Source organism: Perca fluviatilis, chromosome 9 (assembly GCF_010015445.1).
Source record: "Perca fluviatilis chromosome 9, GENO_Pfluv_1.0, whole genome shotgun sequence".
NCBI lineage: Eukaryota > Metazoa > Chordata > Actinopteri > Perciformes > Percidae > Perca > Perca fluviatilis.
Genome location: NC_053120.1, coordinates 10,876,597 through 10,901,660, shown reverse-complemented (window position 1 = coordinate 10,901,660; position 25,064 = coordinate 10,876,597). Strand labels below are relative to the sequence as shown.

The 25,064-nt window shown below is 39.5% G+C and overlaps 1 protein-coding gene across 3 annotated transcripts in view; it reads left to right on the top strand.

Annotated features, from left to right (window-relative positions):
• The window catches only part of LOC120566158 (contactin-associated protein-like 4), a 95,106-nt gene that overhangs the window by 5,964 nt on the left and 64,078 nt on the right, over positions 1–25,064 (top strand). For all 3 annotated transcript variants that reach the window (XM_039812441.1, XM_039812440.1, XM_039812442.1), the window contains exon 2: positions 8,040–8,150. In XM_039812441.1, coding sequence (XP_039668375.1) covers positions 8,040–8,150 — 111 coding nt within the window. The remainder of the gene's footprint in view (positions 1–8,039; positions 8,151–25,064) is intronic.

Sequence of the window (25,064 nt, the reverse complement as noted above, 5' to 3'; positions counted from 1 at the left end):
AATAGATGTCATGTGCCTGTAACAGACTTTTTTTTATATATATGCTGAAAACTGCCGTCACATTTTCTCCACCAAGTCTTTTGCTATTTTCCTTTCTTACAGATTATTTAGTACTGAAACTACAAGCATGGCGCCTTATCATAAAAAGGCGAATACCTTAAAATGTAGTTTATTTATCAGCTTAAATATGACTTTTAAAAACTGCCTAACAATGTTGCTTAACCCCAAACTGCCAAAATAAGACTCAAGTTGTAATAAGCTGGTTTAAAAAAAAAAATTATACAATGTAGTAATGTGTTACTGCAAGCCTTGTGCTACTGATCCTCCCTCATTACTCGCATCTCAATCAATTAAACAGCAAGTTAACTTATCAGATTAGTTATAATTAATAATTACTTAACCTGCTGCTTTGACCTTCCTCCTTTTCCGATTAAATGACAGCCTTGATATTTGGTGGCCTGAGGAGTGGAGTGGTGCAGTGGGAGCAGGCCATGTAAGTGCCTCTTGAAAATAGTAATCATAACCATCAGGACTCTTACTCATGAACTGATTCTGGTATAACCTCCCCCTTGTTGGGAAAAGAGCCTTATCTAATGACACTAAACTTCTGCTCACCCTAAACAAGACACCATCAAATTAATACTATTTCTGTAGGTCATCACCCCATTTTCTTATGGTAACATTTTACATCAGACAGGTTTAAAGTTATGTTAAATATGACCAACCAGAATGATGACCAAAACTACAAAAGAGATAACCCAGGATGTAAAATAAACCTTGAATTTTCATTTATCGAAGGCTATTATTTAAGAAGTGAGAGTTGGTGAAGAGGCCTTGGGGAATGGAGTGGTTTTTCAGTTGCTGGATCTCACCCAAGGAAACTCTGTCCTTACTCACAAATAAGCAAATACAACAAAATAGGAGTCAGGAGCATGTACTGTAGTATTTCAATTTATATAGTATTTTTGTGTGACTTTGAACATAGAGAACCTTTTCATGTTATTGTTTTAGAACATTGAATCAAAGTGTTTAATGCCGCTTTTTTCACTGATTGACAGAATAATACAAAATACATGTTTGCCAAATTTGCCTCACTGGTCAGTGACATAGTTAGTAAAACAGAGATCACCTGTGTGTAGTTAAGGGGTTTCAGCTGATTGTAAAGGTAGTGTGACTTAGTTATAGAGCCACAAAGTATAGAGGGAGGAGGTCGGGGTGGATGGGTGGGTCAACAAAACAACAAAAACACTGCTATTCATCTCCTGTTTCCCACCAACAGTCAGCATTGGTTTCCTTTAAAGACTGCAGTCGTTCCCTAACCTTAACCAATAAGTTCCTATTTTAACCATGATGGCAAAGGTCTCCTTCACTAAACAAAGTAGTTATTTTAACCCAAACCATGTGTTATGTGTCATTTTGCAGATCAATTACAACATATTTTGTAGTTTAATTAGGAAGACTTGTTGCAATTTACCCACATCGTCCTACATTATCTATGTATCTTAAGGGTTAAGTCAAGCACAGATTCTTGTCTCAACTGTTGTCTTTCAGTCTTTTTGCTGTATCATTAAAAACATTGTTTTAGAAAATTTTAGTTCTCCAATCATTGGGAAAGCCAACCCTTAGTGCTCGAGGCAAAAAAGAAAGAAGAGCATGATAATTTGTGTTTAAAAAAAAAAATGTTTTTTAGCAAAGTGACTTAATGTCCTCTCAATGGGAAAAAAGTGCCATTGAATTTCTTGTCCCTATTTTGAAATGCAAATATCATCCATTAATGAAATGCTCATCGCATACTCCACGTAGTAGCTCCCGTTGGGTCCATTAGTAGAAGTGATGTAACCTGCAGCAATTCTCAAAAATCTGCATACGACTGACATATTTCATTGTGAAGGATTTTTGAATCTCCCTTCTCATTACTGATGTGTTTAGCAGTCATTTATTTTGTTGCTTGTCTCAGCACTCGGCATGTGTGATCATGTGTTAAACCTCGCAGACTCCAGATAAATGTTTTAATTGCTGCTTTGTTACAGTGCGGTTTTCTTTTGATCATTCTAATTAAGCCCATTAGGTCTGCCTCCCATGGAGCCACATATTAATGCAGTTAGCATGGAAGAAATTACAGCATTGTTTTCATACCATTTCACAGAGAAAAAAGTAGTTCATTATGTTGCAGAGAACAGCACCTACAAGTGTATAATGTGATTTTCTAACAGGGGAGGTCTTAGATGGTGAGAGTCAGCAGAATTACGGGGCCTGCCTGGTGTGTCATCAACAGACAGATGAAGGGCTGGAAATGAGGAACAACTATTTCTCATTGTTAGCAGTCAGACTGGCAGCAGAGCATCTCATTTAAGCTGTCAGGCTCCAGTCTGCAGCATTTACATCAGTCTCAGCCAAACTGCTTGACTTGCAATTTTTTGATGACTCATCAAAATACTTTAAGTTGACACCTCAAAACCCAGATAAAAAGTCACAAACTGAGTTAATAAGTTAAGTTAATTTACTTATAAAGGCTTTTGGAAACCTAATATCAATCATAGCTGACTTGTTGTACAAAGTGGGCCTAATTTGGTCTGTTTTAGAGGAAACTATAAACTTTGAGTAACAGTTCCTTAGAAACAAGATTAGAGTTAAAGCCATGCTCGAGGCTTAGTAAAACTACAACGTTCATTGTATGGAAACCAAAGTGTTTGATAGTTGAGGTCCTTTTCTTTGGATGGAAATGTTGGTCTATTGGTTTGATCTTTCGACCACTTTGGTCCAGACTCAACATGAAATTTTGTACAGAGATTAATGTTCCCCAGAGGTAGAATCCTATTGACTTTGGCGATCCTCTGACTTTTCCTCTAGCACCATGAGGTTAAAATGTTGGTTTACTTTACAATGGATTCCTCTGTAATTTGGTACACACATCCATGGTCCCCAGAAGATGAATTGTAAAAACTTTTTTCTCCTGACCTTTCATCTAGTGCCATCATCAGGTCAACATTTCAATTTGTGCAATACTTTGGTTTATGATCAATTACCTGCAAAATTAATTACATTCCCAGTATTTCAAATTTTCTACTTTGTGTTCAGTGCTAATTATCAACTGTGAGCTTGCTAACATGCTAAACTAAGATAGTGAACATGGTTAACATTATAACCCGCTAAACACCATTATGTTAACATCATCTCTGTGAGTATGTTATCATGCTGAAGTTAGCATTTAGCACATTTGTGCCTAAGTATAACCTCACAGAGCAGCTAGCATGGCTGTAGTTTTGCAATATAGGTGGGGAATACAGTCTTGTACGCTGTTTTCTGAACTATTTATAATATTTATAGTACTGGTTGTCATTTCTGTATAGTTCAAACATTGTAAAGAACCACTAAACACAAAGTACAGCTGAGGCTGACGGGAAGTTCTTCAACGTTGAAGGTTGCCTGAAGGATGTTTGGTCATTAACCAAAGAAATTTTTACCTGATGAAACTAAAATCAAAAGTTAAGGGATCACCAAAGTCATTAAGGTTCATCCTCTGGGGATCATGTATGTCTGTGCATTTCATGGCAATTCATCTAATAGTTGTTGAGATATTTCAGTCTGGACCAGCCATTTGACTGCCGTTGCCATTCCTAAAGCTAAGCTGTTAACCTGGCCAAGTTTTTCTACAGTGTGTTGATTTTACCATTTTCTTTATAGCTCACACAATAAGATTTTTTTCTTGACATTTCTGCAGTGACATGCTTATTAGTGAGCCTCACAGAGATGACAAGATATGTGACATATCACACAGATTTGTGATCTGCAAAAGACTGCTTGTTTCTAATTAAAGTTGTGAGTTGTGTGATTTTTGACATTTTTTAGGCGTCAACCCATTCTTTCTTTAGATACAGGTGGGTTTGAGTTTATGTGGATTAGCCTATTTTGAACCCTTTTAGTTTGAGTGTCTGTCACCATCTCCAAAACCTAGACATACTACCTGTCTAAAATAAACTCTTATTGTTTATATCCATTATTGTGATGACAACATTTCAGAAGTTTGATTCCAAGTCCTAAAGTGTATGTGTTTGGGTTCAGGTAGTAAACTCAAGTTTGAAATTAATTATTTTAGTGTTACCTCCTAAAGTTAGAAACATTGCTTAGTGTTGTAGTGGACGTTTGTGCTCTTGTGTGCATTTTAGTTTTCAGCAGTGTTTCCAACAGTGTATGATAAACCTTTGTCTCTCTCTGGCACCTCTTTGGATGAGAGGTTTGTAAAGACACAAACAAACAAGCACAGCTGTTTTCCAATTGACAATGTTGTTAGATTTTATTACTGTGTGTGTGTGTGTGTGTGTGAGAGAGAGAGAGAGAAAGAAAGAGAGAGAGAGAGAGAGAGAGAGAGAGAGAGAAAGATAGAAAAATTCCATTGCATACAAAGCTCTCCTAAGCAACCAGCAGTGTTCAGATGTTCACCCCCTGGACCAGCTGGCTCTGACATACACTGAGCTAAACATCACAGTCAGGGGCGGACTGGGACAGAAATTCAGCGCTGGCACTGTAGCCACACCAGCCCACATTACCACGCCCATGCAGCCCCATCCACGGACACGTGCATTCACTAATTACATTTGTGTACAGATGGTGAAATAATATAAGCAGTACCTTAACAGATTTTTTTATTTAATGTAAGTAAAAAATTTTGAGGGTAAAAGACTTCAATTCCTGCATTCTGATACATTTTTAGGCACCAATTTATGGTAAAAACGTCTATATCAAAGGCATGGAAATCACAAAATTCTGGTGTGGCAGGTAACTATTCAAAATAGAAAATATAATGGAATATTATTATATTCAGTAGTCCAGTAAGGGGGCTTTCACATCTGGGACATGGGCCAGATATGACAACACTTGACCTCAAAGTCCAATTGTTTAATTAGCATGAACAGGGCTTTATGGGAACTTTTTTCCCCAAGGAGCACGTTTGGCTCCCAAGTTGAACAATGTAGGATTGACTTACATAGGCTACTGCTTTTACTGCTAAATTGTACAATAACACAATCATGTTATGAATACAAAACTTTGTGAAGTGTAATGTTTTCTAAATTCTATTGATCAAAAATGATCAGTGACATTGAATATAGCCTACAGTGTAATGGACCACCACAGTTCATGCATACATGTGAACTGCGGATTAATTGAGTTTAACCTACACAGTGTAAAACTAAACACTGCGTGAATGGGGAGGGGGGGGGGGATAGTAGTCTACCAAATTAAACTACAAAATATTTGGTAATTGACCTACAGAATGCAGTACTTACATGTCCTTTCAACCCTTTGTAACATTTTAGGTTTCTGTAAATAAGATCTGTATTGCAATCGAATCCCCTTCTGCTGTCAGTCTACAGCCTTCTGTCAAGAATTGAGTAAATAAACTGTGCATTCTTTGTAGCTCTGTTTTAGAAATGCTTTGTACATCCATGTATCCGTGTCTGACAAAGCCCTGGTCAGTGGCTGACAGTTCATTTACCTTCATTTTCCTCTAAACCTTCTGTGTTTGTGCTTTTACCTTTTTATCACAGTCACCTTTTAAATGTCACTCCACCTCGGAAAAATCAACCTCGCCTGTTTAAACACCTCTGCTTCCTCTAACCAGCTATTCTTGCCAATGCAGTGCTTTCACGACACATTATCCCCCTAAGGTCTTACAGCGGTCTTTTCACCTCTCAACACTAATTCAACTGTATTGGTGCTCTGCTATAATCCATAGCTTGCTCTGTGTCTTCGTCAGCTTCAGACCTGGCTGGATGGGGATGAAGAAACAGCAGCATTATGAAATGTGTTAGGATCCAACAATATCTACAGTATACAGGTTGTTTTCTTTAATTACATATCAGAATCAGGAGTGAATTTTATTTTATTCATTTTTGATGAATCAAAATAATGATCTCTGATAGATCCTAATAGCGAACGGTCAATAGACATTCTTTTCAGCTCACATACATCAGTATTCTAAAACTAAAAGCCAAACCGGAGTGTTGCATTTAATCTTTTTTTATCCATCTGTAATCAAATGGAAACATTAACCAAAGGTTTGAAAATTGAGAACTGACACATAAATACCAATTAACAAACACATCAGGGGTGAGCAGAGGAGGTAATAGCGCTGTTTTTTGAAGCGATGATGGTTAAAAGATTTTCCAATATATTATTGTGCACTACCACACAAAGCCGTGAGTTTCCTGCAGATATCTTTCTGTCTGAAGATGCTGCAAATGGCCTGAGCTTGAATGGAAATGCACAAACAAGCTCTGAAGTGTCTGCAGAGACAAGAGGAAATAGACCGGGTAGACTAGAATATGACAGGCTATTCAAAACTGTCAACAGCCTGTGGTTTATAGTCTCAGGTAATGAAAATCCCTCTGTGATTGAAATGAAGTACAATAATGTTGACAAAGTAATCTCAGCTGAAGCCTTGCTGTTGGAGGAGGGAGACAGGACATGGCACTTCTGAATGGGTTGTAAATAATTGGAACTAGCTCTTTTCTCAGTGGTGGAAAACAACATTCGTTAAAAAAAGAAATTTTAGACACTCATGCCGTAATTATGGAAACAAGTGGACATTTGATAATTAGTTAATAATCAGGTATTCTGGGGAAACTGCTCGCCCATGGATACATGGCAAATCAAGTCACCGCTCCTGTCTAATGGACTCTTTAGCAGGGTAGATCTGGCTGATATAGATTTTCTACTGGACAGGTGGCTTCCTACTTTCCATGTAAACTATTGTATACTGTATTGAAGTGGCCCTTACAGCATTAAAGTATAGCAACACAGTAGCAAAGGGCATATCAGTTGATAATCACAAGTCTTTGTGCTTTTCTGTATTGTGTGTGTTTTATTAAAAGAAGAATGTATTTAAAAGATGGCAAAAGAGACTCAATATTAATGTGTTTTTACACGCCATTACCTTCCTGTAACCATAACACAGGAGCATACTGAATCCTGAACGGACATTCTGTTTGATAATGCTTAACATTGTCACACTTATACCCTTCATTTTGTTACTTCAGGGTTTGCAATTTACCGTAACTTTCTGCTTCTATAGGTCCCAGTAGAAGGACTGTTGCCATTGCCTTGTTTATTGGTGCATCACCGTAACGTGTACATACATTATACTTACTGGCTGTGGTCGAATAGTCTTTTTTCGCTTAGGAATTTTCCTAACTGAGTGAAATGACCCTGAAGTATTTAAGTGGCAGCCATGATAAGAGCTGGTCAAATTCTCTATATCTATGGAAAGGTGCTTTAATTCTTCCTTTCTTATCGCCTTTAGCATAGGTGTTACACTGGACCAGAAAAAATGCTGCCCCACAATTCCTTAATGAACACAAACAATATCTTGCATATATTTTCCAATTGTAGTAAAATATGATGAATTCAAATTTTAATTCAAAACTTGGTGATGAAGTAATATTTTTTGAGTGGGTTGTCCACGTTAATAATAGCCTGTATGAAACAACACGGTATGAAGGCACAGGGCAAAGAATCTAAGACACACTTTTAATAGTTCATCTTTGGAACATTTTAGTTTCACATCAATAACATCCGTCGTTCACATAATAAGGTAGCCTAGTGTAAGTGCAGTTGGATTCTCTTACCAGTGCTGTTGTCTTTTCCTGAGTCCTTGCATGCATTTTCCTTCACATCTTTCCTAGATCTCATGACGTTTTCCATCAAGATCAAGGAAAAGTGTTTACGAATAGAACATACTTTTTCAAAGTGTATGAGGCATTAAAAGGTCTCCGCTGACTTTCCTCTCACTCTGAAACCAAGTTCTCTTATTCATGTTCCTGCTCTGTGTGACCCATTATCTGCCCCAACCTTCAATTATCTGTTCCGGGTACTTGAGAGAGCTTCAAGTTAAAGGTTAAACTATTAGAAGAACTCTTCCTCGCTTCCTTCAGTCTGCTTACCACCGACATTAAAGTGACACTGTGACATATTGATCCATAGGTTCAATGACACGATCAATGATTCTAAACTATCTTTTCTTCTTTGTGATTGGTTAACAGAGGTATGTGACAGCCCACTGGTGGCCAATCTGCCGCTGTCATCATTCAGAAGCTCCTCCCAGCTAACCAGCAGCCATGGGCCGGTCTTTGCTAAGGTCAACAGGAGAGAAGGTGAGGAATCATTCTTTGCTGTTTCCATTGTCCAGCTTAAATATTTTACAATTTGCAGTGGCGGCACATTTCGAGGCAGATTTATTGTCATAAATAATGACTGAGCTGATCCAGACATTGACCATGGTAAATACTTTACTTGGTGCAGGATGTTGTTTCAGTGTCTCATATTTAAAGCTACACTAAAAAGCTTTACACCTTGGCAAACCCGAGTGTTTTAAGTTTTAAAGGTTTGAGGGACTTTATTACCCAGAATTACTCAGAGTTAATCTAGCAGTAAAATCCTTTGACATAAATGTTGTCTAATGTTCAGTCATTGTTGGTGAATCCAGGTTTTTCCCTGGAAAGGAGCTCACTCACTGCAGTTTATTAGACTATTTTCTCTTTGCTAGTAAGAGATACACCTCTATATCATATCATGCACTTTAACTTTAAAGGTGCAATATGTAATACTGACAGCTAGTGTTTAAAATAGTTACTGCAGTACAAATTCAAAATACTGCGAGAGTCGTCTCCCCTGCCCCCTCCTCCCCAGTCTCGAAGTTCACGGAGGTTGCCAGGCTGAGACCGCAGCATCCACAAAAATGTTGCTAAGCGCTTGTCTCACATAGCCAGACATTACTTCACAGCACAGCGGAGTAGCTAACATTAGATGCTGGCTATATTTACAGTCATAAAAGCCAGTGCTCACGCGGAGCTCTGTACCCAACTGACAGACACACCTTTTCAGCTTAGAAGGACGGTAGCCGCCGCTAAAAATAACACTATCTTGCCGTCCTCTCCACCTGACTGAACACAATTTATTGGCTTAGAATTACAGCAACAATCGCTAAACACACTGCAAACTCACGGTCCTCTCTTCCCGATTTACAGCCCCCCTCTCTTGGCTTAAAATAACTTAGCATTGTCGGCTACGGCCGCTGAACAGGCTACACGTTGTAAACAGCCGTGGCCCGCTTGCCTGGTCCTCTGGTAATGTTAGCAGTTAGCAGGGTTAGCATAGCTGTGTCTCAATTGTTTTTGTGAATAACCAACTTGGGTACTCTAGCTATATAATTCAATGTGAGTACACAAATGTTAAAATGACATAAAATGTCCATCCCTTGTAGCTATTATAAATTAGCCTGAAGCTAATGCTTAGCTACCTGTTCAGGATGAAATTAGCCAACTCAGCATCCTTTTGGGCTCTAAGCTATCTCCATCTTTCAAATACATCTCCAATATTTACCCGAGGTTTGTTTGTTGGTCATGCAACTGTTACAAACATGCAGTTTTTTTTTATGTCGGGTAGAATCTATCTCCATTGATCCTGTTCGTTTGTTTGCTGCTTTCATGGCTGTACTAATGCTACAGCTGTAGCGCGCTGGGTTTACGTTTTTACATATCTGGCAACCCGGCCTGGATGTCAAACTGGGCCGTTGATAACAACACACAGGCTAAAACACAAACAGAAATTCCGTCACGGAATGGAAATTTCATTAGGAGAAAATACTGGCATTAGCATTGTTGTCAGAAAAGACTTAGCATGTTTCCTTAATATCTGATGACGCATTGTTGTCATTTTTGGATTTATTACAGTAAATATATTACATATCATCACCTTCCTAAAATAATTGCCTAAGTCATTTTTTAACAAAATTGATTTTGTTGCCTAAATCCTCAGTTGAACAGGTCATGTGATTCTACACCTTTAGTATAATTGCCTATGTCAAGCATGTGACTTAGGCAGTTTTATTTTTTGTGTTTTCTGAAAAACCTGAAAAAATGACTTAGGCAATTATTTTAGGAAGGTGACGATATTGGACCTGTAACTAAAGTGATATTTTTCAAGTTTGTTTTGTTGGTTCGTGTTTTAAATCAGCTGTGTAAAAACGAGTGATATAAAGGGAGAGAAAGAGTGCATGAGATGAAAGCATTAGAGAGACAGAGAGTGAGAAAGAGTGGGAAAGAGAGAATGCAGCGGTTGAGAGAGCTAGCGAGTGAACAAGAGAAACACAACATTATATGCTGAAAGCTTAAAGGTGCCCTGCCATACAAAACCGTTTTTACTTGCATTTTTTGAAATATGTTAGGTCCATATGTGTTTGTGTTATGTTGTGAACGTGAAAATGAACTGCTACCTCCTTTGTCAGCTCTAGACACTGAAAAGAAATAAGCAGAGAAATCAGGCCAATTACAAAAGCTGGTCAGTCTGACATCATATTGCCTGAGCTCATTACTATTCATTAGCTCGCCCAGTTGGGTTGGGTAAAGGATTCTGACAGCCAGGCTCTCATTGGCTAGCTGTTAGCCAATCAGATTCAAACAGAATTATTATTAATGAGAACTGGCAGAAATCGAGCTGAGTCTTCCTGTAGGCTTTCTATACCACGCTAGAATGACTTGAAACAAGGAAACCAAGGCATTTTTTCCACAAAAAATGTTACAGAATCCATGGTAGAACTTCAGACATTACCACAAAGTAATGAAATACGTGTGGCAGGGCACCTTTAAATGGCAGTTACGTACTAAATCACAGCTACCATAGACCACTCAGTACTAGATTGTTTACTTTAGAGACAAACTTTGTGGAGTTTTAGTCTCCTTTTTCATCTTTGTATCCCTCCTTTGTGTTCATTCATTACATCCAATTCAAACATCAGAGTCACACGACAGTAAACGGACATCAGTGTGACTATGTTTTTTCCTTGTGTGTGAATATTGCATTTCAAATGCTAGCGTGTTTTTTCAAAACCCTTGATTGTTCTAATTTACCTAATCTTCACAGTTGTTGAGATGCAATGAAAACACAAATGGTTATTTGTAAAATTATTTCAAGTTTAGTTCCTCTGATAGCATAGTTCCTGGAAGTATGTGATCGAAAAGGGATACATATAAGAAGTTCCCCTAGCTCAAGGTCCATGGTTAACACTTGTCTCTACCCTTTTCCTGTTACAGCTGCGACCATTTCCATTTTTTCACAGTTGTGTTTCAAAGAATAAACAGTGAGTGGTCTGGGGGGCCGATTCTCCATAAAAAGTTTAGTCTTGCACAGCTCTAAACCTTATGCACTCAGTTAGTTGTTGACATCAACTGTCAAGAAGCACCTTCATGCCAGTGAAATGTTGGGAGCAGACGGAAGAAAAAGCAAAGTCCCTCGACTGAATCTCCCTCTTTTTAGTGAAATGCGTTCTTTTCTGTTCAGTGGTGCATTTCCCCCTCAGTGCAGGAGGGAGTCTTTGCCTCTCTACAGGACGCAGAGCACCAAACATCAAAGGCAAACCTCAGCTGGATTCACACAGTCTGAGAGACACAGTACCTCTGTGGAGGCAAGGAATAGAGAGAGGGAGGCAGAGATAAATACAAAGATAGATAGATAGATAGATAGATTAGATAGATAGATATATAGATAGATAGATAGATAGATAGATAGATAGATAGATAGATAGATAGATAGATAGATTAAAAGGACAGCCGTTACTGCCAACCATCTATATTGTATATAGAAATGCATTGAAATTTTATTAGACTAGTACATCAAAAACTCTCCACAGGGCCACCTCATATAAACCAGAGTTATCATTCACCCACCACAATGAAAATTCAAGAGGGACCGCTATACTGGAGTGTGTGTGTGTGTGTGTGTGTGTGTGTGTGTGTGTGTGTGTGTGTGTGTGTGTGTGTGTGTGCGTGTGTGTGTGTGTGGGGAGGGGCTATCATGGCTGGTTTTGGAGCTTTTGGGAGGGAACGGTTGCAGGTTTCTCCATATAGCTTAGCTGCTGACTATGGTGCCAGAGTCACCCGGGAGTCGAGGATTTCTTTTCCCATTACTTGTATGAAGTTTAATTGTGACGGCTGCACAGTTTTTTCCCCTGTAAAGACATTCCAACACATTGCAGGAAATTGATATCAAAACAAAACTGGTGTGCTCATTTCATCGGTCTGTAGGCACCGCTGAAACATAAAGCCAATCATACAGCTGGACCCATTCCAGCAGCCTGCAGCAATGGTTCACAAAGTGGGGTGCCTTCAGGACGGACCAAGAGTGCCGCAGGATTTATCATATCATTGCTCATTTATTGTGCATTTATTGCTTTATATTAGGTTTTCAAACATATCAAAACTGAATAAAAAAGCAAGAACTATCAAAAACACCATATTGAAAACTCTCTACAGCTAATGACATACAGTAGCTAACGACATGACAACTCACGGTTGCCGGTTGTCATAGTAACACAACATGCTTTCTAACTCAGGAGTATTTCAGATGCTCAGCAGTCAAAACAATAGTCACCGTCAGAGCAAGCCATGTAAAGATTTCATACAGTAATCAGAGATCAAAGAAACGCTGACACATCTCAGCCCTCAACACAGACAACTGAATCTGAGACAACAACAAAACTAAAATCCGACTGAACACTACGTGACTAATGGCTGAACGGACAGGTTTTGGCTGCTTGTGGAAGACGAATATCCATCATTCTCCAAAAGCACATTCACTCTGGTGTTGCACGTTCCCAACATCATATACATGTGTGATATGGCTCCGTCATCCCTGTCAGCGGAGTCAGACCTGCGGGTTGCCATGTTCTTCATCGTTTATTTAAATTCAATATTTATTTGTAAATCTGGAGGGCACCTGTTGGTTTTTATTCTGAGAGATTGAGAATGGGCCGTACTTTTAATTTATAATATAAAATTGTTAAGCATTTGTGTACATACAGTATGTGATATTGGGGTTTTGGGTGGCTTGGGGAGCCATGACATGAAGGGGTGCTGTGGTCTAAAAAGGCTTAGGAATCACTAGCCTCTAGTATACAGTATCAGCATATGGTGTGTCTTTGTGCATTGCAGAACCAGAAAATACCAGCAATATATGTCAAATTATGTATGTTGACCCAGACAACATAGTCATTCACCTAGTATTCACCAGGAGGAGACTTCTCTGACTCCCCACCCTGCTGAACAAGGACAGAGAAAAGCAAAACGGAAGATAGCCTGTCAAAGTGTCTCGTCTATCACAAAGTAGTTATAACAGATTATTAGTGATAATCAAATCTCTATCAGAAGCCAAATGACACATTGGGGTGTGGAGGTCACAAAACTCCCACATGCCTACGTGGCCCTCGGGGCTGCCAGTTAGTCCCATGTTGGCTGGCCATGGGGCCTGGCATTGACAGGAATGTTCACACATTATGAGCATTTAATCCCATTTCGGTGCCTCATTTCGGTGCTACCAAAATGTCAGTGCTGCCCTCTGATGCTCCGAAACGGACCTTACTGGCAACAGAAGCATAATACACTAATACACTTGGCAGCAGGTAATGATACCAAACCTAATCAAGACATAGCAAAGTCACATTAAGTGAGGTTGCTTCTATATCACATCAAAAAGAGCAGAAAAATAAGCATTTACAGTAGGATGTGGTACCTCCACTATTATTGGGCCTTAACTGTGCCATGTCATTCCTTAAAATACAAAATAATGAGGCCAATTGCTAAAAATGTCCTTCACAGTGGCAACCTGATTTTCCTCACAAAAAGGTTAATAAATTAGCAACAAGCGCTCTTTATACAAGCTGATTAGTGCTTCTGCAAGCCTTCAGTATTTGGTCTTCAGTAACAGCAATGTAAAATAAGCAAAATGAAGCTCCAAATAAAAGTAGTAATGGAAATATTCATAGTGCTGCAGTTGTTCTGCAAAGCCCATCAGTCCTTACACTCTGCCTTGTCATGCGTCCCAGTGGCAGCTAGGTCTGTGCCAAGACACTTGAAGTCTCGGTGATTCACTTGATGTTCAATAATCCAACTGAGTCAGTCAGCAATCTAATCTTTGGCTGTGTTGTTGTGTTGAAAAATAAGCGTTGAAGGGCATTCCCCACAGGGTTGATTAGGCATATCCTAATTGGCTGCATGCCTATGTGCAAAGTTTAGCATGCAGAGATGAGTAGCTGAACAATGAATCTGACATCAAGTAGGGACCTTATAGACACATAGTGGATGTGAATTTGTCTTTTAAAAGACACAGGTTGTTGGATGTTTTACTCCCCATTTTGCTGTTCAAGTGTTCCCATCTCTCCTCCACCTTTTACTTTGTCATTTTGCTTCCCTTCTCTAACCTTTCCCCTCCATCTACTATTACCTTCACTCTTTCTTTTCATAGCCGTTTCCTGTATTTTCACCTTCTTGTTATACTCCTTGTGAGGTGTGGTCTGCTGTAATTGTCATTTTAACTCAGCGCCATATGGGCTGGCAAGAAAACATTGAGTTAACTTCATTCCATCTTATAGCCAAATGTTAATGACAGCATTTAACATTTATAGGCAAATGTTAATGGCAGTATTTAACACCTAAGTGTGCTTGGTTTTTCAGAGGGCCATACTGATAATTGCATATTAGAACCACTGTAATTACGCTAAAATAGGCTTGGAACACTTCATCAATCCCTCGTAATTATTTTCTTGGAGCTAATTTAGATTTTAAAAAGGGATTTAAACACCAGCAGGAGGCTGTAGGTTGAAATTAACTATGTGGAGGGAACCATAGCATGAGGTATTGATTTTTGTGTGATGTTTATGCGCCACCTCTGCCTCTCCAGGTGCCCATTTAATGCTCCTCTTAAACACCTTATCTGGTTAAATAACACAGCTCCTGTGCTCAAATCCTCTTAATCTGAGGTAGTCACTCTCTCCCTAAATCTAATTATATGTGTAAATATGGCCTGATTCCTAGACAAAATGCAGCTAAAAACCTCTCAGCTTTTTATATTGCTTCTATATTCCTCACTCAATTCATGTCATATATTCTTTGAGCCAGTTTCAGGCCTTTTTCTGTGTTTTCCAGATCAATAACTGTCCATTTTACTGCTAGAAAAGCAGATGTAATAAGGCACCATACCTACTGTACTTTAGCTTTACATTTTCACATTGTTTCTCGAGTAAGCATGAACCATTTTTTAAAAGGTTCATGTGGTTCTTTTGGAAGACGCAAGTTCTCTATTTTAAAATTTTGTCCTTTAGCTATAATAATAGAGTTGATGTTTCTGTATGACACTGCCATCAGCTTTGCCAAGTAAACACTGTTGATGCCTCCGCAACCTGCAAACTTGATTGATTTGTTCTCCTTTATGAAACTACTAACTGTAAAGTTAGTCTAAGTCCCATTACTTAGTAATCCTGTTGCTCAATGTTGTTTTAAGCCCCCAACGTCAACTTCAAGGCAGCGCTGCGACGGTCGACTTCAAGGCACCTAACCCTAAACCTAAGCCTAACCCTAACCATTGCCTAATCCTATAAACCACATTGCGGGCTTAAAGTGATGGTTTGGAGTAATTCACCCTAGGGTCCTTTGCACCATGACCTTGAGCCAAACACCCCCCCAGAAGCTTTTTTCACCTGGGTCTAACATTGGGAGAGTTAGCTAGAGTAGCGTTATCAGCTGAATAGCTTAGCGCAGGGGCTAATGGACCCACGTTTGTATCTTGTAAGTTACCCCACTAATAATGCCCGAAATGATACCAAACATCTACAAGTAGTACAAATAGGTTATGCTCTCATAAAACGATGGATTGGAAAGTTTGTAAGTACACCAGAAGTTTATGAACACTTGCCTGCTCTCTTCAGCTCTCTGTTGCTGCTGCTGCTACCTGCAGTAAGACGAGTGCTTAGGGCCGTCTACAAATTACTACACCAAAAAGAGATACAACAAAAATATTTATTAATTTAATGATTAAATAAGGTAATGTCTCCAAACTTACCTCAATTATTACTTGTCTCCTGCTAGTTATACTACAGCACTTACTTAAAAAAAAGTTAAATTAAAAAATATTTTTGTTGCATCTCTTTTCGGTGTTGTAATTTGTAGACGGCCCTAAGCACTCGTCTTACAGCAGCAACAACAACAGCAGAGAGCAGAAGCAAGCAGGCAAGTGTTATTTACATAAACTTCTGGTGTACTTACAAACTTTCCAATCCATTGTTTTATGAGAGCATAACCTATTTGTACTACTTGTAGACATTTGGTATCATTTCGGGCATTATTAGTGGGGTAACTTACGAGATACAAACGTGGGTCCATTAGCCCCGCGCTAAGCTATTCAGCTGATAACGCTACTCTAGCTAACTCTCCCAATGTTAGACCCAGGTGAAAAAAGCTTCTGGGGGGGTGTTTGGCTCGAGGTCATGGTGCAAAGGACCCTAGGGTGAATTACTCCGAACCATCACTTTAAAACACCAAACACGCTGTTACTTAATTTTCCATGTGCCTAGCACATTTTGTTTAAATTCCCCAAAGCCAGTATCTCCAGGGCCCGGTCCTAATTTTACTCTGTTGCAGGACCCCTAAAACTAGTTTCATTGCTGTACCTGTTTTGAAGGTTTTTTAATTACCTCACACACATGGTCCAGTGGCCTGCAATGTTAAAAAACGTTCCTTTTCTGACTAAGTTCCTATTTTGTTCCTTCCCATCTCTGAGCATGTTAATATGGCTGTTTGCTCTAGTGCAGTCTTTTTTTTTTATAAATAGAAGCATATTATCTCCCATGTTGTCAGAAAAACACCTTAAGCTCGACCTTAAAGCCACAGCAACTATGACTCTCCAACTCAAATCAGTTTAAATCCCTCTTAAATTCCCCCAAGCCCACACAGATGCATTTACAAATCTTGACCTGGTCTGTCTCTCTGCTTGGCTGTCTGTGTCTTACCGCCTCCCTTTAAAACTCGGGGGATATTTTTCCTCCTGCAATTTGCCCCACCTTTCTATGTCTTCCTGTCGTCCTAAGTGTTTTCCCCTTTCCTTCACCCATTACTGGATGGAACAACAGTAACATCAGTTCTAACCAAACATTGCTTTTATTTGGCGTACACATCCACTGCGACTTGTGAAGCCATTGCCCTGACAAACACTGTGTCAGTCTCTATTTCCCAGTCAACACTAATATGGAGGAGACTGCAATTAGAACAGAACAAATAGAAATAATGTGCCGGGTGTTGTGTTCTTTTACTGTCATTTTAAGAGAGACGAGGGCTGAAGTTAATTCTCCTTGTGGAGATAGCTCTGTCTAACACCAGGAGGGACTAGCTGAAGGTGCGGTGTTACAGGAACTGGCTGATAGCTTGAAGGGTCTCTCTGTGTTTTTGCTCGTACTTTACAATCTTTTGTCTTGGATGATTGTACTCACTTTATATTTCAGCCAGGTATATATCTCCATATCAGGCGAGGTTAGGCCACCCAGAAATGCCATCATTTGACATTTAAGTAGTACCATACATGTGCTACACTGTACATATATGGGTTAAAAAGGTTGAAGGGCTGGGGCAGCTTCTAGCTCACCCAGTAAGAGCATTCGCCCCATGTTGGCTGAGTCTTGCAGCAGTGCAGGGTTCAAATCTGACCTGCTGCCATTTGCTGCGTGTCATTCCAAATCTCTCTCCCCCTTTCATATCTATCCACTGTCTAATAAAGGGAAAAAGCCCCAAAAAATTATCTTTAAAAAAAAGGTTGAAGGGCTTAAGATAAAATATTTTCCAGTTTCACAATTTTGTTGTTGTTGTCTTTAACATAGATTGTAGAGTGACATGTGGATCGATACAAAGTTCTTGACTAAGATCTGCTTCACATTTAAAATAATCCCAGTGGCACACGGAGGTTTCCCAGTTGGTTCCACGAATGCAGATTCTTATTTTGACTTAAAATGACGTTAGGCACTGAGATGTTGCTCTTATCCGGAGTACATCAAGGACACTTGTAAAACGTATGCGGTCTCTGATGGGCGCAAACTGGCTGCTGTGGGATCTGAACTTGTTATCTCTGAGTTTCTGTTCCATCTCCCACCCCTGCCGCCAATAAAAAAGTCATAATCCAGACTTGACACCACACATCCTTGGCTTATATCCTAACACTGTGCCAGGAGGAAGCATCCAAAATAACATTCCCTTTGATGCTTTCATTCTAGCCCAAATAAATCCATGTTTGATTTGCAGCAATGACACATATTTACTTATTTGGAGGAAAGCACTCTTTTTGTGTGACCTGTTTTGGACTTGTTGGAACACTTAAGTTAATGAAAACATGGACATCAAAACCATCCAGGTATCATCAGTAGATTAGCGTAGGATTGACCATTTCTTTTCAGTGGACTGCAATTTAGCTAGGTTTATTTTAAAATCTGTTTCTCTTGAGCAACCATGTACTAATCAAACTTGTATTTGATTTTTAGGTCCCATATTATGTTCATTTTCAGTTTCATGTTGTATTTTGGGTTTCTACTAGAATTTTTTTACATGTTTTAATGTTCAAAAAACACTTTATTTTTCTCGTACCTGTTTTCACCCTCTGTCTGAAACTCTGTTTTTAGCGCCTGTTTCTTTAAGCCCCCCTTACGAAAAAGTCCGGTTTGCTCTGATTGGTCAGCATTTCGGAGTCTTTTGCATCTACACTCTCGGAGTCTCTGCACCCTCATTGCAGCCGGGGAATGACTGTAAAATTCAGTCTGTGTGCATTTCTCCTTGGATTGAGTTTTTTGATACTTTCACAGTATTTATATAGCAGCTCAATCTGCTTTAAAATAAAAAAAAGACATTGAAATCTTTTTACAATATGGGACCTTTAAGCTGTCTCCCATCTACCAGCACATACATACACATCCTCGGAAAATAAGGTCACACTCGTGGTTAGAAAGAACTTTTGCTTCGACAATAGGCCAATTATTCAAACCGGAAAAATGCTTTATCTTTTTTATCGATAGGGCTCACTTGTTTACACTTTCCTTTCCAGTTTCAGAATTGTTTTATTTAGAGACAATAAAAAGCAGATTTTTGCACAATATTTAAAATGAGGGAATGTTTTTGGGTTCCTTTTGTAAAACAAGAAAACAGGGTTTGTATAAATAAATGTTACATGGTACTATGAAAGTCTTTTGCAGAAACATGTAACTGAGTATAACTGTAATGCTGTGGTATTACAGGCTAAATCACAAATGCATTGCATGCGTACTGTAAATTGGTTTCTCAAGAATATCACATTCTTGCATCTTGCATAAGAAGGTGCAGCAGCCTCTCACAAAAGTTAAATGAACTAATTCATCAATCAATCCCTTAATTCCAACAATATCGTTTAAATAAAATGATCTCCTATTATTGTTTTTAAGGATTGGCTACGTGGCTGGTTGCCTTTATAATATCTGGGCAGCAATTACGTTTCCTATTAAATGTATTTGACCAAACAATCTAGTACTAAGTTGGTCTTTCACTTTATGAGGTTTTTAAACATTAATATGAGTTCCCCCAGCCTGCCTATGGTCCCCCAGTGGCTAGAAATGGTGATAGGTGTAAACCGAGCCCTGGGTATCCTGCTCTGCCTTTGAGAAAATGAAAGCTCAGATGGGCCAATCTGGAATCTTCTCCTTATGAGGTCATAAGGAGCAACGTTACCTCCCCTTTCTCTGCTTTTTACCCGCCCAGAGAATTTGGCCCACCCATGAGAGAGAGACATCATGGCGTTAAAACGAGCAAAGTGGCAGTTGGTCAAGGCCACACCCCACCCTCCCCCTTGTCCCCCCTCTCTCCTCCTCAATAGCTACAGACACAGAAATGGCACATCCTAAGGAAAGCTCATTGTGGGACTGGCTCTAGTGGCTGTAATTCTGCACCAAGGCTGAATTTCGGGAAAGAGACTTCAGATACAGTGTTAGGAGACCACTAAGGCCTATATAAAAGCATCCAAAGATCACCATGTCATGGGACCTTTAAATGTTTAATTTGTGTGCAAAGGAGCATTATTCACACACACTTTTCCTCTCAATGGTTGTTTGGTCGCTTGGTCTTCTGATGTGGTTGTCCCTAAAAGTCACAGCCTCTTGACTGGTTAATTCCTTGAGGTAAGATGCTAATTTGACTGTCCAGCAGAGCGGCAATGCAATGTTCCTGACCTGTTATTAACCTCAATTACCTTCCTGAATGGAGGAAAAAAATGCATTGGTGTCATTACAGTACAGACAGTGATGTAGAAAACCAGCAGATTTACTGGATCAGAACTGACAGGCATGCATGACAGACACTATTGTTTTGGTGATCAAACAAGGGATGCGTGACTAACATGATAGATGAATAATTTTCTCCACACAGCACTCCTTCATTTTTGGCTCTTTCTATTTTCTTCACCAGTCCCTGATGAGGTATTTACCTATCTCTCTTTTCTTTTCTCCCTCTCTTCTTATTACCTCCTCTCCAATCATGTAGATGTCAGTTTATCTCTCTCTCTCTCTCTCTCTCTCTCTCTCTCTCTCTCTCTCCTCTTTCTCTCTCTCTCTCTATCTGTTTATCTCTCTCTCTCCCCATCACTCTTTATATTGTCTGTGTTCTTCACTTCTTTCCTCTCCAATCCAGCCATAATGAGTAAAGGTCAGTGTGCCTGCTCTCTCCTGTTGTGCTGTCAGTGTTCATGTCTGTTACTGCAGCACTTATTAGCGCTGGCCTTTAGCTGCTGCCCTAATAAGCAGGCAGCACAGCACTGAAACACCTGCTGGAGGAAAAAAACACAATATAACCTCAGACACAGCTAATTCATCTCACATCTATTTCCTATCAATTATTTTGGTTTTATTTTAAAGTGCTCATATTATTCTCATTTTCAGGTTGTACCAGAATAGGTTTATGTGGTTTAATTTTTTTTCTTCAATAAACACCATATTTTTGTTGTACTGCACATTGCTGCAGCTCCTCTTTTCACCCTGTGTGTTGAGCTCTCTGTTTTAGCTACAGAGTGAGGCATCTCACTTCTATTCCATCTTTGTTGGGAGTCGCACATGTGCAGTAGCTAGGTAAGGACTACTAGCCAGTCAGAAGCAGAGTATGAGGGAGTACCACGCTAGCAGCTAGGCGAGCATTATACCGTGTGTTACAAAATGACGCATGTTTGTCTCTGAAGTAAAGGCTGGACTACAACAGAGCTGTTTGGAGCAGTTTGTGAACAGTGTTTTCTGTTGGAGATGGTAAGTCCCTTTGGGGTGGACTTTGGGCTTTTTCACTTTGTAAACCTATAACATGCACAAAAAGATATATAACACAATAAAGGAAAGGGAACAAGCCAAAAAGCATAATATGAGCACTTTAAAGGTTTAAAAATAGAAAGATAAAATCATGTTGCATTTGCAATGTTTATTAGTGGTGTTGACAATATATATTGTAATTGTGTTGCCACCAAAAGTGTTTAGGTAGATAGTAGTGTAATACTTTGCTGTAATACACCAAAAGAAATCATGTTAATATAAAACTGTATATAAATATAATCTGTTTCCTTCCCCAAAGACAGAGTTAAGTTCTAGAAACTATTAATCAATCAAAAACCATTTACCTAAACATCCCCTTTCAGCTAGAAGTGGAAAATGTGAAACTAACAAAATTTCCAAGTGGGCTTAAATGCATACATGTTTTTGTACATTTGTAAGTGCATACTGCATATAAATATTATGGCTCAACAAGACTAAAACTTCATAACCATGCCCCTCGAGCCTGTAATGGTCACTACACACTCTTTTCTTTGGATAGATAAGACTTTGCAATTGATTCATTCATTATGTTGGGAATTTGGTAGGTACAGATTAAATTATTAGTAATTTATTAAAGATGTTTTATCAATATTAATAAAGTTATGAATAACTTTATCAAGTTGATAAACAATTAAAACGGGGCACCACCCTGAACTCAGGGGCCAAGAACTGATCCGTGAAAACAGTCTCAAAGGTGGTGTTCTATTTAAAATAGTAATACTAATAGTAGTAATAGTAATTAATTTGATTAATTTATCTCATATCTATAAAAGGAACAAAGAAGGGTGAAAATCGAGCACTGACCTGTATAACCAGTTGTTATTACAATATGTACCCAAATAACCACACGACAACTTCTTGTTAAAGTTTAATAGGATTTATTTAACTTCAAAAATACTGATCGCCAATCAATAATTCTTCAATCATCAAACTCTATTGGCTTGATACAATTCTAGCAAAACAAAGCAGCAAGCAAGCTTGTGTGTGTGTGTGTGTGTGTAGGACAGGAGGAGGGAAAAGAGGTAGGAGTAGTGGGGTCACATGGTCAGGCTAACCACACGAGATCCAAGATGGCAGTCGGGGGTCCGCGTGATTTCAGGCTATTTGTAGTTTTAGTACAAAGGCACAAAATGGCTACTCCTAACGCTGAAATGGCGGGGAACGTGATATTTCAACATGTGTTACAGACAAAAGGGAACACACCACAGAGTGTTATTATGGTGCCATAATGGCGGTTGTGAAGCTCTGTTACGCTCTCACATGACTAGGACTACTGGCAAGGCCAGCTGTTCAAAGTGGTGTGCGTGGTTGTGTGTGTGTGTAGGTAAGAAAAGGGAGAGAAGAAACAGGAGGGAAACACGATTGAGAAGAAGAACAAACACTTGAAATCTTGTGGAAGTGATAACCACTCTCCTCGTTCATTCAGGGCTCTGACCTATCGTTAAGTTACGGCAGGGGTCTGAGAACGAGGGGAGTATTTATTTCTCTGCCTCTGGTGAGCTAACAGCTGACTTCTTGCGGCGATAATAAGCAAACCTTTCATCTAACACAGGGCTACAATATAATGCGAATTCTCCGCCCCCTCGTCAAAGCCAGGCGACAAAAGCACAAAGCAAGCCGATCCACTTTTCCATGTTGATAAGAGCATTAAAAATGAGAAAAAATAATGGGACAAGAAGAAATCAAGGGACATTCAGAATAGATACAAATGTGCGATTAATTGTGAGTTAACTATGATATTAACGCGATTAAATATTTTAATCGTTTGACAGCACTAATAGTAAGATAGTTGCAGCAGTAGCACTTACTCATTAATAAAACACACTGTTTTACTACATCTGCCCAGAACTATAAGCCTCTTACTTTGTGTGTTGCAGTCCGTTGGTTCGTCCGGCGGATTCTTCGCGGTGAACAGAAACGGGGTTATTCACTAGTCAGTGATTAACGAAACAGTTCCTTCCAGGGCAGTGGAGTGGAACAGTTCAGTCGACTTTGAAGAAAAGCAAAGCGTGATGTCCTTCCTTTTACTCGAAAAAAGGGGTTGATTACCCTCTCTGCAGATTCGGTGAGACACTGAGTTTCAGTGGCTCGGCAGGATCCCTTGTATCACAAAGGATACAGAAACGGCTCACTCGACCAGCGAAATGATACTATTTATTCTCGTACAAACGTTTGTGCCTTCATTCCACAATGGGGTTGCAATCGAAAAGCACTTAGAAGAGCACCCTTTTGTAGCTTTCACGTGCATTGGGTGACAATGACAAGTGGGTGACCTGAGTATTTATATCCCCGGGTCACCTGGGCACGGACCCCTGCTGCGTTCAGAGACCCCTGGCCAATAGGGAATTAGAGTTCTTGAAGGTAACATGTAGGTGTGAACTACAACTATGTAGTTTTTTTAGACCTCCGGACATCTTTTCTCATGGAGGTGTGACTTTTAGGCTATTTGAAAAGGGCGCTCACAGGCCGCATGTGGGACATGTGGTTTCCTTTGTCTCAGAGGTCACATGCTCTGAGATCTTTCTTTAAAAGACAGTGTTTTAACACACTGCTCGATTCCCAACTATTAATTGTTGCAGCTCTACGTTCTATTTAGGTGGTACAGTTCCTGGGTGTTGGTATTGTGGACACTTGCTCATTGGACTTTTTTTTTTACAGGGACACAAAATGGTACCGAGCCGTGTTACAACTACAATACTGTGATAAATAAAAATGTCTGCCGTGAAAAGTCATTGAGATATTTCCCTCTATTTCAAACTGACTGCCATTACCAACTGTCGCCCTACACCACTTTCATAGCATATTATGTGGAACAATCCTAATGGGGTTCACGGTGGGTTGTGTTATGATAATTTGCTATTTCAGAATAAAGTAGCTTTATAATAGACGTGATGAGATGAGGGAACGTGTCCAGTGATGAGATGAGGGAATGTATCCACTTCAGGCTGTGTGTCTGAAGTGTTGTCGTATATTGATTTGTGTCTGCCTCCTGTCAGCATGACATTAGCTTGGCAATCTCAAGCGTTCTTTAGGCTGGCTGTTTTATTTTGTGTGTGTGTGTGTGTGTGTGTGTGTGTGTGTGTGTGTGTGTGTGTGTGTGTGTGTGTGTGTATATGTGCGCTCTGTAGGGGAAAAATCCCTCCATCTGCTGTTTGGGCGCCATGGATATATGCTTTGCCCTGACTCAGCACTTTTTCTTTTTAAATATGTGTGCGGGCACACACACACACACACACACACACACACACACACACACACACACACACACACACACACACACACACACACACACACACACACACACACACACACCTCAGTATTGTTATCTTGTAGCAGCCTTTTCCATCACCTCCAATGTTTCTTCATAATCAGGTTCCCATAGCTCTTGCTTTCTCTCCCTCCCTCTATCACTCACTAACACACAAACACACACACACTTTGAATAAGGGATGCCAGCAGCATCCAAAGTAGAAATGAAATTGCAGCTGGATGGATTCTGGCAATGTCTCTGCAAAGGTTAGCTCCTGTTTTAAGGCACAACTCGGTCTCCCTACCTTCCTCTGTTCGCTCTCTTTCTCTAACAATGCCACAAATCACACAGCTTTCTTTTCTTTCACCTTCTCTCATCCTCTGAGTTTCTGCAACAGTTTCAACTTTTCTGAGCCATCTGTTCTTAAATTTCACTTAAAGGATGTGCCAAAATATTAAATTTGAGCTTAGGACATTAACTGGACACAAGAAAGATAATATCAAACTGGTATAATTGAAATCTATCAGGCACACAAACGTATGGACCCACAATACACAACTCAGGTACGTATTTGCAAATGTTTATTGCAAAAGTCAGAATAAACTCACAGGCAAAGGTATCCAAAAGTGGCAGGCAAAA